At 39.0% G+C, this 17,597-nt stretch overlaps 1 protein-coding gene across 11 annotated transcripts in view; it reads right to left on the bottom strand.

Annotated features, from left to right (window-relative positions):
• Window positions 1–17,597, bottom strand: part of NAV3 (neuron navigator 3) — a 525,470-nt gene that overhangs the window by 119,316 nt on the left and 388,557 nt on the right. For 8 of the 11 annotated variants that reach the window (XM_017733278.1, XM_017733271.1, XM_017733273.1 and 5 more), the window contains 2 exons: window positions 11,509–12,547; window positions 3,459–3,574 (listed from right to left, as the gene is read on the bottom strand). In XM_017733278.1, the coding sequence (XP_017588767.1) occupies window positions 3,459–3,574; window positions 11,509–12,547 (1,155 nt within the window). The remainder of the gene's footprint in view (window positions 1–3,458; window positions 3,575–11,508; window positions 12,548–17,597) is intronic. The other 3 variants (XM_017733274.1, XM_017733277.1, XM_017733281.1) reach the window with 1 other exon arrangement.

Genomic DNA, 17,597 nt, shown 5'->3' with positions numbered 1-17,597 from the left:
GATACTGAGTAGCCTTGTTGAGGCAATTGGTACATGAAGTTCATGCAAGAAATTGTGTTCATACTTGAATGCAGAATTGTTCCTTATTTAGGTCTCCCAGACCTCTGTCTGGGAAATCTCAGACAGAGGTCTGTACACCTGTGTGCCACGTGAGCAACAAGCCTACCATACACAGAACACACCAGAACCACTCCACAGGTGTCTGATGCCTACAAACAGGGCTCATTCAGTGGGAGTACATGTGTCACTGGTGCTGTGCACACAGAGGGGATTCAAGGCATGCATAAGCCTGAAAACTGCTCTGCGCGTGCTCTACGGCTGATCTGCATGTGCACTGTGGAAACACCTGGGGCTGCTCTGATGAGCTGTGGAATATTCAAAAGGGAAAAAATAAAGTAGGGAAAAGTCTCAAGCACTTCAGATCACATCTAGAACAAAATCCCACCAGAGACACAGGAACAGATTTACAATGGCTCTACCAAGATGCAGAACTGGTTTTAGGCATAAGCCATGTATATATTCACCAAGAGCAGCAGATTATTGATGACAACATAAAAATAAAGAGGGTGTCCAGTTTATCAGGGCCACACTTGTGAGTCCATGCCTACACCAGCCTCCCCACCTCCCTTGCCTTCCAGCACTATTCTCTTCTCATGGCTGTGCAGGTAAAACCAAGTAATCACTTGCGAAGTAGCGAGTAGGATACAAGCGGCTTGAGCTCTGATTTTACCTTTCACCAGCTCTGAGTTGGAAGACAGGAGAGGCTATAAAGCTAACCAGCTCCCTTGGAGGAAGAAGACACAGCAGAGGAGAGCTGGAAACTACCTCTACATATTATTGCTTTACTTTCTACTTTCCCATCACCACTGCTGAGATGGTAGCAAAAGGATGTGAACTGCCTTGCTGGACACAGAAAGCAGAGCAATGACTTTTTACCACTACAGCAAGGAAATTAACTTGGGTTTGGTTCCTGAACTATACAAGGAGTGGTGCCTGGCCAACCACTCCTAAATCATTTTTGAGATTATTTTTTCTGCATCCAACTTTTGCTTATATTATGGAGAAGTCTTGAACCAGACATGCTTAAAAGCATCAGTTTAGGTTCATTTGGTTGATATTGCTCCAAAGTGGATTAGGAGTTTTAATACAGTCAGCTTGGCTGGTTATGGGAGCAGTAATCTTCAGCCAAGATGCAATAACAAACAGGAATGTGTAAATATTCAGAAAGTAGAGAAACAGTTTATACAACAATATTGGCCAAGATATTCTAGTACTGAGCATGTCAGCCTTAATTCTAAATATGTGGCACTTTAAAAATAATAATGATTAATGAAGCAGGAACAAAATACTGGTAGGACAGTGCTTTATGAATGCACTCCTCCAAGCTGTTTAGTGATTTCCACAGATGTTCACTCTTTTGCATTATCCTTACTGATCCTTACTGTTTACAAACATATTGTGCTAGTTTAGTGGCTACCAAGCTTCAAAAGATCAAGGTAGTATCAAGATGATGCCCATCCATAGCAACAGTTGATGATTTTAGGAAGAAGGTAGTATCAAAATGAAAGAAACTGGATTCATTGCTTAATACCCTGAAAATAAGTGACCAGACCACAGAAATTGACCTTGCCTATCTCTTTTCTACTACTGGTGTAATCCCTTGATCATACCAGAATAAAGATGCTCTTAAGTAAAAGAATGCAATTGTCCCTTCTCATGGCTAATCCATCATGGAATACTCCTCTAAGCAACTATCACATGAGCTTTTATCCATGCAGATTCAATAACAGCATCACGAATGACTTGGTGATAGTTCACCCATGCAGACAATTAATTATTCAGCAAATACAGTACTTGATCTGTTTATTCCTTTTGCTGCTAACAGTTAAATACAAGTGACACACCTCTGTTTCCCTACGTACACAGCAAATCACTGACCACATTTTCCCAGTGGTTCTGCTTTACAGCCTGTTAGGCCAATCAAGGGCTAACACCAGAGTCTAAATAATCAGATTAGGAACATCTCTGGTGTCTAGTTTTCTTTCTGTATTTTTTTTCTTTTTGATGCTGTTCAAAACAGTAAAAGGCCATCAGATATGATATTCTGTTTGATCATTTCAGCAAGTATTGAATTGCTTGGGATTTTTCTAGCATGTCTCTGGATGATTCCTTGAAGCATCTTTTGATTTGTGGCAAATGTTTCAATTAAACTCTTTATGTATGTTAGACAAAGGAGTCCGATTCCTCGAGTAATTAAAAATAATTTTATACTTTTACAGGTATGCATCACTTCCAAGGAACATTACACCATGCTTCAGAGTGACATATTTATCACAGAAGCTGGCTGTGCAAATAAAGGATGTTAGAAAACTTCCAAAGGGACTGAGACAAACCAGGACAAAACCTTTTTCAGTATGAGTCAGTTAAATGTCAAGACAGTCCCCATAAAGTGTGGGCATCTGATTTCCCTTCTGGCAGAGAGATAATTTTAGACTGATGTGTCAAATTAGTGCTTTAAGTGAGTTATATCCTGTGTGAGAAGAACCACATGACTCATTACAAATCCATTTAAATGTTAAAAGTTTGGAGTAAAAGGGCAAAACTATAGGTAAAACCAGTGGGATAGGATATCACCTTTTGTAAAACTGTAAGAGTAAGGATGCTAATGAAAACCAAAACAAGACAACAGCAAAAATAAATCCTGAGACTCCCAAGTAACAGCTCTTGCAAAGAGTCCCTTTGGAACAACTTGTACACAACCTTGCAGTGCAGTTTAGTCTTGCTGAGATGGTGGCACACTTTGCTTTTTGCATCCATAGGCAGTCATGACCAGATCCTGTGCTGATGTAACTCAGCATGGCTCTTTTGACTTCAAAGGAATTATTCCAATACGAGTAAAATAGCCCATCCCTTCACCATTGTAACCTAGTAAGGACTTTAATCCATGTTTGCAAGGAATTCCAGAACACAACCTTTAGCAGCTTAGCTCTAGCAGCAGCTTACAAGTCAGGTACAATAGTAAGGACTTGCTTGTTTTCTCAATACAGATTCATTTATAAAAGCAACATATATCTTATGTAACTTATATCTCAGTTCTGATGTTATGATTTAATTTGATGTTATTAAATGAGAGTGTTAAACATTCTGAAGTTGACTTTCCACTGCTCCTCTTGGAACATTCAGTATGATTAAATAAAATAACAATTACATGAAACCCTGTCTTGTGAAAGCACAGTTTCTGAAAAATGACAAAGAGGGTATTTTAACAGAAGGAACCAGTTCAAATAGATAACCATGGATTTGAAGCACTAAATATGCATGACCTAAATTTTCTGTGTATTTAATATCACTCATGATTAGAGGTCAGAAGTATTATTTCAACCCATCACAAAGCTCCTGGTAAGAAACAGATGTAAATAAAGAAGTTCACAGTCTTCTCCTGACTTACTGTTACTCACCAGATATCTCCTCTAGGCACTGTTTGGCAGTCTTACTAAATGACAAATCCATTTTAGTAGGACTGGTACAGGAGTCAGCAGGTGGTAAAGAGGTACTGTCATTTTCTGAGAGAGTTCTGAAATCAAGCAAAAAGATAGATTATTATTATCTATCATTCATGTATTCATAGAAAAAAGTACTACTTGCAGCTCCATCTAGAATCATACCACTATAGGGTGAAAATATCATTTTTGTCACATTCTTATTATGCTAGTGTAAGTCCAGCTACACAAATGTACAAGCAACTAGGGTTTCTCTCTCTCTCTCTGCAGGAACAACTTGTAGCTGTGAAATTTGAAGCCATTTTTTCCCCCACTTATTTTTTTGCAGGATTTGTCAACCAGATCTAGTCAGAATCCATTTACATTGGTTAAGTCACATCCCTGCACATACATAAAGGAAATAAAAACTTGTAATTGATGAAATATTAAGTGAGAAAGGCCATGTGGGAAAAAGCTTATGCAAGGCTGGATGGAAATATGGCCCAGATATTTAAATCTGTGTGCAGCTTGTTTTGATAATGCCCCTTATATAACTCCAGGGAATGGGATAATACAAGTTTTTCTACTAACTTTCTGACAAATAGCTCTTATTTTCTTTGAGGGTATCTTTTTTTGAATATCAATGATAAGTTATAATGGGAATGCTTTGTTGAGTAGAGTTACTTTCTGTTGTATGAAGGTAAATAGCAAGAAATACATGAGCACATTGATTAAAATAAAAAATACCTCACACGCTTATTGCCTCTTCTTAAGGAACAGCTGTAGTATGTAGTTTACACTGGAACTACTGAACTATGATGTCATCAAATATCAGCATGTACCACCATGTGTATACAGTAAAAGAATACATCTAAAGATGTATTTTTTTGAAATAAAATTTTAAAAGATCTTCACTTAGAGCTTAAGTTCTTCCAGGTTTCCTGACATGAATAGCAGTCCCTTCTCTGATTTATTAAAAGACTGGTGAAATATTTATATCCTAGTTTTAAAATGGGACATTTATAGTTCAATTTTCAAAATTTACCATAGAGTGTTTCCAATGACTAACTAAACTGGAAACAGAAACATTTAACTGTTCAATGAATCTGTATTTTATAAATAAAACTCATAAAAACAGTTACTTATCTCTCAAAATAATTTTATAGCAACTTATTTTATGAAATAAATTTCCAGTTAATATTTTCTTTAAAGTTACTTACTAAATAGATTTTTTCAGTAATTCATGACAGTAGATGAGGAAACAGATATCTGCACAAAGATAGCACAAGTCCTGACATGGTGGCATCCATTCATTAGAACCATTCAACTCAGAAATAGAAATACAAATTATGCCTGATCAGATGCATTGCCTTTCTTATCAAGTTTTGTACTTTTGAGATGCTGGAAACAGACAACTGCTCTATAAAAACTATTTTTGGTACTTGTCTGTCACACACACTGGAAACACAAGCTCGGCACATACTGCAAGGTTAACCATGTCCTGCCAACCTTGAATGTAGTTTTACATTTGATGCTTGAGAGAAGAGTCTCAAGTAAAAAAAAGCTCAGTCTATCCTTCTGCAGTGAACACACTCTGAAATTCCACAGTCCTGCTTGCTTTCCCAAAGGGCTTTAAATCTTCAAAATTTTAATTGTCTGAGGAAACCACAGAAATCTTATGGAGGACTATGGATTTCACAGCAACCTAAGTTCTGCTTACTTGAGAAAACTGGTTATTTGTTCTGGTACAGATGGACTAGAAAGCACCAGCCCTTGGGCAGCTGTGATGGAGATACCCCAAGGAGGGAGCAGGGAACAGGTCTCTCACAAGCTCTTTGTCCAGAAGGTCTCCAGGGGCTTGCTGGCTGCCAGCACTTCCACACCAGACCGGCCTTTTCATGCATGATGGCCAAGGCCCTGATTTTCTCTGGAGTCAAGCTTAGCCCAGAGGCACTGAGAATGGTGAAAGATTAGCCTAGGGATGAAAGAATTCCAAGTAAAATCGTGTATGATTTTGGGGGTCTTGGGGAACAAGGAGGCCCAGGTGCACACTGGGTACCTAAAACTTCAAGTTGTGTTGCTGTGGGCCTGTTATGGGTTGTGACATTCGACCAAGCATGTAAATGCCTCTTATAATTTTTGAAAAACGGGAAATGAAATTGTGAGGTTCAACTTCTCCTATACTTTCAGCTTTAACAGCCTTTCTGTGGGACATATTAATCCTGTGAACGAGTCAAGTGATCTCTGCAGGAGTACAGCACAGATTAAGCTCAAAGAAAGTAAACAGCAAATTAAGTGATCTTCTCATTAACCTTGCACACTGGCCTTAATGAATGATCCTCTATCCTCTACCTATTCACAACCCACTGCCTTAAAAATAATTAAATTCTTGCATCTCTCTTGATATCAAGAAAAGGGAAAAGAATTTCAGTTTAGTTAAAGCCAGCCCAGTGATATTTCTTCCAGTGCAGTGCATCTACAGTGAAGGTTAATTTAGGAAACCGTCATGAAAACAAGACAATCTGTTTCTATTTTAATCATGGCAATCAGAGAATATATTTATCCCCAACCCACTAAGTTACATGCTACCTATTTGTAAGAGTATCAAACTCACTTAATGGGACAAATCCTTCTTTCAATCAGACCTGCACAAGCTCATTCATTCTGATTAAAATGAGCCTGTACAGGGTAATTAAGAACAGAATTTGAAACACTACTTAATAAGTGGTCTCTAACGCAGTCAGTCATTTCCTGTCTCTAACAAAATAGCCAACCTTAGATAAACAGAGATAACATCAAAGATTTGTTTGCTTTTAAGTTGACATTCCAAAAGATATCAGATGAATATGATGGCATTTTTCCAACATCTCTTTGAGATGCAGCTGTCTTGAATGTGTATCACTGTCAGTGTAACAGACTGGCAGGACCACGTCTGCAATATGAGCAGTTCAATTACCCATGTTCAAGAATTGTGAGTTAAATTGGGAACAGATGCAAGGAAGGGCTACTGGGATGCTCATGGGGAAGAAGAAACCCTTCTTAAAAAAAACCAGAAAACAAAACCAGAAAGAGTTGATTTGGTCTAGCCTCACAAAAGAGAAGGAAGGGGATGGGCTTATTGCCTCACATATTTAAAAAGAGCAATCAAAGAGAGGGAAAACACCTTTTTAAGTCAAAGGACAATATCAATAAAGTAATAAATGGATGCAACATTATCATGTAGGACGCAAACAATTTCTAAAAATGTTATGAGTGAGTTCCTGCAGGAACCTTCCCATTGTAGTAGTGGGTTTTAACCAGTTTAAATTTAGTTGGTTTATGAAAGGGTTTGTAGGGCGGCCAGTTACAGAAGCCTGAACAGAATATTTCTTTTCGTCTTTTATGCTGCATTTTACTGTTTAGTCAAAGGAATAAAGCCACACTGTCTGTACAGCAATTTAAAAGAATAACTTCAGACCATAAACAGAACGCAGATGATTTATCAAGCTAATCTTTTAACTCAGCATTAATCAAATATGTGTTTATAATGATTTCTTCACTTATTACGCTTCTTCCCATCTCTTAAACTAAAACCTCTACAATGGAAACTTTTCTTGCACAATTACTTGAAAATCAATCATGGAAAAATGGTAGGATTTTTCTAAAGACCATGTATTTGTTACAAGTAAAACTGGTGAGTGACAATGTTTAGCACTACCTACAACTGCAAAACTTTGGTAGTGATTGTTGCTTTATTTTCACAGCAGCAATGTAAATAACAGGAATCAATAAAGCACTGCAGTATGACTTTGAGTCCTCACTTTACTGAAGAAAGTATGTTTAGCAGCATAATCTATTATTAACAAACACAATTAACTGACGGAATATTTTTTACTGTAAACTTAGTTTCAACTCCACAATCAGTGACACAGAAGTAGCTTCTGGTCATTAAAACTGGATAAATGTGGCTTCAAGGAACCCTGCACATGCTATGTTTGCAGGATCCTTGAAGAGTAGTATATATTTTTTTTCCCTAAGCCTGTATGAAGACATCCTGAACAGGCATCTGGAGCTGCATTTCACTGTGATTCCAGAGATACAACCAGATTATATCCTCCTTCCTATCTGTCACTGCTCTGAAGCTCCTGCACACCCTTGAAGCTATGGCCTAGTAAAAGAATTGTGTTAATCACCACGTAATAAAGGAGTTGGGAGGAAAATTTTACTAACCAGTAACATGCTTATTTATTACACTGATATTTCCTTTTTCTGCCCTATCTATTGAATACTTTAGTCCTTACAGAATCATTAAGTAATTTAGATCAGAAAGATGTTCTAGTTGCCATCTGGTCCAATGACTTTCTTAAAGCAGGTCTGGTTACATTAAGTTGCTCAGAGCCTTGATTTGCTGGATCTTGGACATGCCCAAGGACAGAGATTCCACCTTGCTCCACAGCCTGCACCAAGTATTTCACCAACCTCAAGGTAAAACCATATTTTTCTAACTTTCAACGAGCACCTCCCTGCTGTAACTTGCATCTGTTACCTCTTATCCTCTCACCCTGCATTTCAGAGAAGAGCCTGGCAACATCTTACCTACACCAACCTATTAGGTAGATGAAGGTACCAGTTTCTTACTCTGCAGGGACAAAAGAAGTGCCAAATTGGTGTTTGTAGTCCAGCATTAACACTACAATAATATCTCTGCAAGACTGCAATTCAGACACTGTTGAAACTTCTCCCAGATGTTGTTATCATCAAACTAAAATTCAGATGGAAAATGGAAATTTAAGCAATGCAGAACATAGAAGTGCAGCTCAGGATGATGAGTGGTCAGCTAATTCTCTGCAGCAATTTCTATACTTTCAGCATTTAAGGCAGTAAGCAATTCCTGAGCACTACAGCCCCTGGGATTTGAGAGCTTCAGATTCTATATTTGAGCCATGGAAAAGAGACCTACTAAGCTCTCACACTGGTTACTGGAGGAGTCAGTAAAATAAAGCTGAAGTGCAGTACATGCATCCAGTTATAACCCAATGTTCTCCTGAAATTCAGAAGGATTTCTTGTTTTGTTTTCATCCATGTACCTTTCTCCTCCCATTTTCACTGTAGCCTACTAGGTACTAAACTTCTGGGTTACTCTTCTCCATTTGAAATTTAAGCACTACTAGGAACACAGCTAAATTCTAAGGCTAATTTCAATACAAGTTTAAGGGACTCAGGAAAATGGCACAATTTCCATCCTCCTACAATTCTGTCTAAGTAGAAGAACGTGTAATTTTAAGCAGTGGCTGGTGTACTTTAAACAATTATATGGTCTCTTATGCCTTCCTACTGTATCTCTCTTATCAAGCTTTCTGGCAAATAAATTACATCTACTTCAATCATGTATCAGTTGGACCCTGCGGTCAACTTCAGAGGGGACACATACGGGACTGTAAATAATATATTCACAGCCACATTTGAAAATAAATGATCACTTTCTGGCAGAATGGAAGAATTTAAATTATACCCATTTAGATTATCTCAAATGCAACTCTGACTGTTGCTGTTAATCTTTGAAGAGAAGTAATAATCCCATAAGAATTTTGATGTCAGGTGTTTAAGAGGAATAAAAATACAACGTGATATCAGATGGGGCAAAGGACCAAGACTGCAAAGCTGAGTAGCGCAATATGCCACTTGAGAACCTCCCAGTAAAACAGTATTTTCTATCTACTGTCCATTAATAAAAATATAGACTTCTTGAAAACATGGCTGTTAATAACTCTTTCAGGTTTGCATTACTTACTTAAAGAAAATACATGGCAATCTCAAAAAAACCTCCTTGGAATACTTCCTTTTCCTTACAAATCTTCCTTTTCCTCAAATCTATCCTTTTGGTTAACAAAAAAATATTTCAAAATATGTGGTATCTGCAGGTATCAGCAGCAAATCAGAGAAAGCACTAGCTTACTTATGCTTGTGCTAGCAGTCTAAATAGATGACACAAGTATATTACAAGATTCTGAGGAACTCTAGATAAAAAACACTGTATTTTTACTAAATTTTGTTGACTTTTTTTACAAGGACTGCAGTACAAACTCACAGAGCCTAGATATTCCTTGTAGCTGGCAAAAAACCCTGCTAGTCTAAATGGTAATCATTGTTTACTAGCTCATATACAACTCTTCCAAAGCACACCTGAATATTCTGTGTATTAATTGTGGTAACTGCTTTGAAAACAATTATGTTGAAGAACAAAAAATGTAAATACAGTACCCCAGCTCTTGCTCATTTCCACTTACCATATATCCATAGAAATAAATATGCCAACTTTGAAAATTTGGATATTTTATCCTTGGTTATATTTATATTTTTCTGTGACATCATTGTGTGGTATTACAAAGCCCTCGAGATTTTTGAGAAATTTAGTTACTGTGTATTTTTGAGTCAGATTCTGCACAGAGTTAGAGAGATACATACTGAAGCAACCTGATCAAAGTCAGTCTTTACTCTGGGTTTGTGGCATTTTTTGAGATCAGACACTGGCTCTGAGAATTTTATTTTCATGTGAGATTTAACTTCAAATGCGGTCTCCTTTGCTGTTTGTTTGAAGCAAAGAGACAATTATTAGTAACGAATTTTACTGGAAGATAGCATACTTCTATCACCCTTTAAAATTCAGAATACAGTTTGCTTCAAGACGAAGCTTAAAACAACACTAAGACATCTCTATCACGCAATGAAATGGCATCAATATGTAGTAAAATAGCCATTAAAGAGCACACACATCTGAAGGCAAAGCATAGCTCCTTTTTCTCTCTCCTTATATATGCACCCTAACACATATGCAGGCTGTCCCGTGTACCACACTACAAATCCTCTGTATCACTGAGGTTATTCCAGATAGTCACATGCATATTAAGTGCATCCACTGATACATCTAATTGAAGCTCAAGAGGCTTCACTGCATATTAGAATAAGTATAACCCATACTGAGCCTTTTCTTCCTCCCATATGATTTCCTGAACTTATCAGTCATCCAAATTGGTTTTGAAGCTATGTTTAGTTGTGTGTAATGATACATGTACTTCCTCAGAGCCTACTTCATCACCTCTTTAATCTTTAGCCAAGATTATTGAGAGTACTACTCACTAACAAAAACTGGCAGTGTATTTTGCTTAGTAATGTATTTGTCATTTTATCAGATGTTAAATTTACCCACAACTGTAGCTAAAGCCCTCCAACAGCTCTGACATCTGAAAACATTATTCAAATCACCCTGTCAATCTTTCTACACTTTTTCTATCTTCTGAGTTGTACAACAATGAAATCTCCCAGCTTCTCCTCAACTACTCTATCATATAACAAAATAAATTCAGAGAAATGTTGATACATTTAACTGTTCATTCTTTTCCAGAGCCTTGGCCATCTGAAGACTTACTATTGCCTGTAAAAATTAACTGCCTCCAGGAAGCTGATCTACACCTAACTCATGTAGAAAACTAAACAGGAAAAGAACTGCAAACACCAACATTTTCTGTCTACACAAACTGTTGAAGTATTTTTGAATACTTGTAAAATTTTGTGTATGGTTTTTCTTCAGCTATCCACCAGTACTGCTATACATTCTGAAAACAACAAGAGTTTATTTTATGATCTTTTAGGAGAACGGTGAGTTCTAAGCAAATATTATCTAATATCAGCAAATAGATGTTGAGGTTCTTAGAATGCAAACAAGAATATTCACACTAGAAACCTGACTCAGCCGTGACCTTTCAAAAGCAGCACAAAGAATGTACCATGTGATCTGTATTTCTAATCAAAACACCCTGAATTTAAAATGGCAAATATTTGCAGTGGATTGCTTTTGTACAAGGTAAAGACTCAGAGCTCTTGTACAAAATTGTTCATACAGTAATATTTATTAGAAAATAATATTAGGAAAACATTGGCATGATGCTGTGACAGAAACTGGTGGATAACAGCGTGATCCGCCATTACTTTATCCCTTTTAGCTCTCTTTCCTAAATAGTAGCACAAACCCCATTTTCCTCCATGATCTTACCTATAAATGAAAGGAGCTACCGTGGCAGTGTTGGGGTGGCTGTATTGCTGTTGCTGAGGAAGCTGGACTACACCATTTCCTGTGCCCTGGCCACTGCCTGCAGCCATCGAGGCTGACAGAGCTGCAGAAGATCCTGGGGTGAGAGCAGCACTTGGTTCTTTCCCTTCAGAAGAAGCAAGACCAGAGGAAGGAGAAGCCTTCTCACTAAGCTGAGATTTTGGTGTTGATTGGGACTGGTTTCCTTTTGTAGTCCTCAGTTTTTCAACCTCCTTACTCCCTGTGCATGCGGAGGAAGTGCTCTGTTTTGCTGTTGGCACCTTTGATCCAGGTTTTGGGATCCCACTAGAAGATGATACTAAATTTTCTTTCTTGGCTGCTGTTGTCTTGCTTCCCTTTGGGATTAAGCTTGCAATTTTTGAGCTCTTCTTTGTAGATGATTCAGTGACCTGATCCTTCTCTTCCTTGACTGCTTTCTCAGTGCAAACTTTGTTTTTGTCCCTGTTCTTTTCCTCTTTGTCCTTTGGCTGTAGCAAAGACTTTTTATTGCTGAGATTTTTGCTGCCAGCTTTCGGAGGGGTTAACTTCGGTGATACTTTGGGACTGCTACTTGTGGAGCCGCCGCCATTCACCCCACCACTTAAGACATCCATTTCACCACACTCTGAAAAGTTGTCATCCTCTCTCCCACTGTCACTGGGTCCTGAGCTCAGTGACAAAGGAGGTCTCAGAGCAGTCCTAGCATTAACCAGCTTGAATTTTTCCAGCATAGATTTTTGACCAGAAGAAGGGGGCTTAACGCCTTCAGAAGGTGGTGGCTTGAGCCTGTCTGAAGTTGGAGTAGGGGAGGTTGCGGGACTGGGCTGCTTCACAGACAGCATGGTAGAGGTCGCACTGTGTTTGACATTCATGGATTTGCTGCGCCAAGGCTTGCTGGCACTTGGAGAGGGTATGGCAGAGACCGGCTGCTGCCCGGTGCTGGTGGGATGCTGCACATTTCCATTCATGCCTGCAGAGGGGTGAGGGCCTTTTGGTGAATCTGCTTAAAAAACAGAAAAAAACCATAATGGTATAGTTACTCTCCCATCACCTGCTTGAAGGTGATGTCCTACTCCCCTGGCATTTAAGACACACTTACATGTGATCTATAATAAACATAATTTATATGTGCATAGAACATGAAGGATGCCAACAGAAAACACCTATCTTTCCTCCTGTGGAAGGAGGGCTTTGGTGGATCGATGCCGCGTTTTTTCCACAGGGTCCCTCGTGGAGACGCTTAGGCAGCACTCTGCCAGCACCCATGCGTGCACACCACCTCACCTTCGCAGGTGGTGGCGAACAGCCGCTCACACACACAGTCTGTGCACGAACCGGAGACAAAGTAGTGACAGGGGTCCAACACACTCGAAGGAAGCAGGGACAAAGAACCAAGAAGGAAACCTGAGTGTGGTTTTCTCTCTAAGGGTCCCAGGGCCGGGCACAGCATCAGAAGCCAATGGTCTGAGCGCTAGGGGGCAGAGGGAAGGGTGAGTGATGTAACAGGGGCCAATGGGAGAAGGGATGGGAGGGGGGAGAGAGTCAGTAACCTGTGGAATCTTGGTAAAGGGAGAACTTTATAGCACAGAGGTTTACTGAGAGACCACTTTCAAAGCAACGTGGGGAGTGTAAAGTGGACTTTGCCACCGCAACATCCTCCATTATGATGGTGTGGTTTAATACTTCCACAAGCCCAAGAAAGCCTCAGAAACACCTTCATTACATCAATTTCATTATAAAAATCAAACCTTCCAGTTTAAGATTTTACTTTTAATATGTAATGAAGAAATTCTTCCAATCACCTGTTGATAACAAAACACTGAGACATAGAAGAAAAAAAGAATGCTACAATTCCGGCAGAAAACCAAAACTGGACAAAGATGGGTTTGATGTTTAGTGCTAGAAAACCAAGTTTTTGGGGAAAAGGAGGAGGACTGAGTAATACTGAAATTAAATGGATAAAATCAATATTCATAAAAGCAAAAAAGACAGGTGACTATACATTTTTTAGTTTTAAGTACTGTTAACAATATTTAGCAGCTCACTTCAGGAACTTATCCCAGTACACCTTCATAGGTGGGAAAAAAATTTACCAACAATTTCACTGGTGTCAGTACTTGAAACGGGTACAGCAATGATAGTTGGTTTGGGTCTGAACTCAGGTAGGTACAGAAGGCTCTGGCACATTCAGTACATTTATGTCACCCAGGACTTCAGTGAATCTTCAGAATGAATGAGAACAAGGCTCCCTCTGCAATAATCAAACGATGCCAGTAAATAGGTGTGATTTTCGTCACCTAGCCTTATTAAGCAAAACAAACCAATGCATGAAAGGGTTAAGATCTTCTGTATGAAGTTCAGATTCCCAAGACATATCTGAGTGTATAAACACCATCACTCCCGGAGCACCAGAGAAATGGAGTGGTAATGGCAATCAAATCATGTGGTACATAGCTATTTCAGCAGCTGATGTATTTTCTTTTAGTGGCGCTATCTTGTCTTGCTATTCAGCATTGAGACTGTCAATGATTTAGATGTAAGCCTGCCTATAGTATACTGAATTCTGTACTACAAAAAGCCCATGAAACATGCAGTGCAAATACAGTTTGTGTAATGACAAAAGGAGTGCATGATGCCTGGCATACACACATAGTATATCATACCTTGGGGCTCCCCTGTCTGAATCAGATCTTAGAACGCTGAGGACATTTGTCCCTTCAGCACAGAGTATGAAATTATGCATCATTTCCATTTTTGCAGTCTCAGTCCTAAACCTCAAGTAAAGATTCAACTACCCATCTGGAAGTCTGAAAGCTGCTAATGCATTCAAGAAAGGCAGAATTTTGAGAATACTGAAAGGGAACCTGGTTTTCCTTTAACAAGAGAATGCAAACATAGCAAAATTTACTGCTCTGGATAGCATTAAGAAGTTCTAGTTCAAAAATATAAAAAAAAAAATCTGAGCAAAAGTAACATGACAACATGTAACATTTTTACTTGTTTAACCCTATTAACAACTAGTTCCATTAAGCCAATCACCTCCACCTTTATAGATGCTATATAATTCCATCTGCCCAGGGTTTTTTGTGTACTCCTCAGCCTGGTATGCAAATGCCACAGCGCTAAATGGGCAAAAAAGGCTGATGAAGGGACTGGAGCATCTTTCTTACAAGAATAGACTGGGAGAGTTGGGCCTGTTCAGCCTCCAGAAGAGACGACTGGGAGGGGACCTCATCAATGTATACAAGTATCTGGAAGGAGGGTATCAAGTCAGGCTTTCCTCAGTGGTGTCAGCAATTGGACAAGACACAACAGGCAGACCCTGATGCATGCAAAGTTCCACCCAAATATGTGGAAGAACTTCTTTACTGTGTGGGTGACTGAGCACTGGAACAGATTGCCCAGAGAGGCTATGAAGTCTCCCTCACTCGAGATATTCAAAAACCATCTGGATGCAACCATGTTCAATGTGTTGTGAGATGACCCTGCTTGAGTAGGGGGGTTGCACCAGATGACCCACTGTGGTCCCTTCCAACCTGACCCATTCTGTCATTCTGTAAATGAGCTCATTCCACCTTCACAAAAGGTTTCAAGCAGCTCTACCGAGTCCTGTTCTAAGCAAGAAAACATTCACTGGTGAGGCTTGCTTCAGAGTATTTTTTGTGACAGGTGAAGTTACAGAATATTCCCCAGGCTCCAGGTTGCAGCACAGAGCACCTTTGGTGGGCAGCTGCATAGCTGATCCCTTGGGACCAAGGCAGGAATTATGGCTGGGCCCCTGCTCTTGTCTAGTGAGCCTCAGATGCTGTAAGAAAGCCTGGGGCCAACCACAGCTGTTGGAAATTACTGCAGCCCTCAGGCTTTCTTAATTTATACCAGGAATCAGCCACAGGGCTGATAGCTCAGAAGTGGGTGTGCACTTGCACACATCTTGTCTTGCATTAAGCTAGCCCTAAATACACAGGAGGATTGGGATCTTAAGCTAAACCAGTAATTTTGCAGAAGAACAATTCACCATAAGAATATGCAATGCTAATGCAGAGTACATGTAACAATTTGTGAACAGTGGAATGCCACTACATTCTGTTTTATTAGTTTTGTTACATATTTATGGCTTCAGGCTATTAGTTTAACTACAAAAAAAAAAAAAAAAAACAAAAAAAACCAAACAAAAAAACCAAGAAGTGTTCTGATTAAAAAGAAGAATGCCTGCCTTGCCATATTTCCAGCTGTATAATACTAAACTCATTAAGGGGAAAAATGTAAAAAGAAGAGTATTTACTGTTTCATCAACAGCTTGTTCTGCTACATATATAGCAAAAAAATACAGGTTCCCGGACCCACTGGTATTTGTTTGATCCCTATGTCACAAACCATAAACAGCAACAAAAAATTACAGAGAACTTTAGCTTGCCATTAATCTTCAATTAAAAGGGCATCCTTAATGTTTCTGCAAGGAATGTGAACTGCATGCTCTCAAGAAATATTGACAACCTGTCTGTATGTTTAAAAATACAGAATTAAAAGATCTATTTCCCCCCTCACTTCCAGCACAAATGAATTACTTGAAGCTGCACACAATTAACTGCTTTCTGCATGTTCAGTTGGGCTTGGCTTTAGCTGTTCATTACATGAAACCTGTCCCCACCGTGTGGTGATTTTGAGACAGAGTGAACCCAACCTATGACAAGGATTTCTTATTTCTGTAAACTAAATTTTACAAGAAGTCATTCTTCTATTTCAGGCTTAACCCCTTATTCCTGAGATGCACAGTCAGCTTCTGGTGAAAACGGTTTTGCATTCTGCTTGAGAACTCAGTGCTTCAGAGCTCAACCTCCACTGTAAAAGCACAGCAGAAACATCCCCAGGTGATCAGTGCAAAAAGGGAAATCCTACCAGAACCCAGCAAGACCACGATGATCAAATGGACATTTTCAAATCCACTTTTCATAGGCTGTTGAACAAATAAAGGACATGTGAAGAGTTGAACTTGGGCCCAGTACATAATCAACCTCCTTTGTCTTCTGCGGCCTTTACTGTGTGCTGTGCTGCTGGAGAAGACAACCTCTGTAACAACAGCTCCTCCACTGCAGCAAAGTTAGGTATAATAATCTAAATATTCAGGCAGGCAGATAATCCACTTTTAGTCACTCACAATAAAAAAGGTTAGTAGAAAATGGAAAAGTTGCAAGGGGTTGCTATAAGGATATTTGAAGGAATGGGAGGTCTATCTAGTGAAATTAAAAGAATTCCGCTTATTCAACTCTCCCTTTCTAGCTTTCCGTGAGAATGTAGCTACCCCTTAGCAGCACAAGAGGACACCTGGAAAAATAGTGGTACCAAAAGAAACATACACCAACTAATTATAGATGTACATACTGGCCAGAGATGAGCAACAATTTGCATCATCACACAATAGAGTTCCAGGGCAGAGTTTCTCAGAGTTAGTATGGGCAAAATAACGAAATACTGTTAAAACTGAGTTTGGAGAAAACACAAACACCATTTTACATCATTAAATTATATTGAAAAGCTGACAATAAAACCCCATGACATAGAGACCTTTACCAGTGTTCAAATACACTGTTTCTCAGATCTAAGGGCTAAAGATTTGTTTTAAAAATGTGGCATGAATTAGAACATTATATCTTTGCTGTACTCAAAATGTGCTGCTTTTCCACCACCTAATAGCAATCTGAATAATAACTTCATTTAAATAGTTTAATTTTCCTAGTTTTATTTCTATCTTTATGTTATTAAGTCAGAGGCAGATAAATCTGACGTCTGAAAAGCAGGCATGTTCTTTGAAATCGAGCAGTGAGCTGCAAAGTCCAGCAAAAATAAAAAACAATTTCACTAAAGCTCCACAAACAAGTTTCAGCTAATGGCTTGTTTAATGTTTTGGTGGATTCTGTGTTTCTGACTTAACCAGAACTATACACAATTGTCACTATACACCTGTGTCACACAATGGACCGCGTCAGTCGGTGGAAACTGGGCTCTGCTTTGCAAAGAGCAAACCTGCATTTGCTCAGGGGAGCCAGGTTTCTGAC

This window comes from Corvus brachyrhynchos, unplaced genomic scaffold (assembly GCF_000691975.1).
Source record: "Corvus brachyrhynchos isolate BGI_N302 unplaced genomic scaffold, ASM69197v1 scaffold32, whole genome shotgun sequence".
Classification (NCBI taxonomy): Eukaryota; Metazoa; Chordata; class Aves; order Passeriformes; family Corvidae; genus Corvus; species Corvus brachyrhynchos.
The sequence above is the reverse complement of the archived record's forward strand: the minus strand, read 5'-3'. Positions and strand labels throughout refer to the sequence as shown.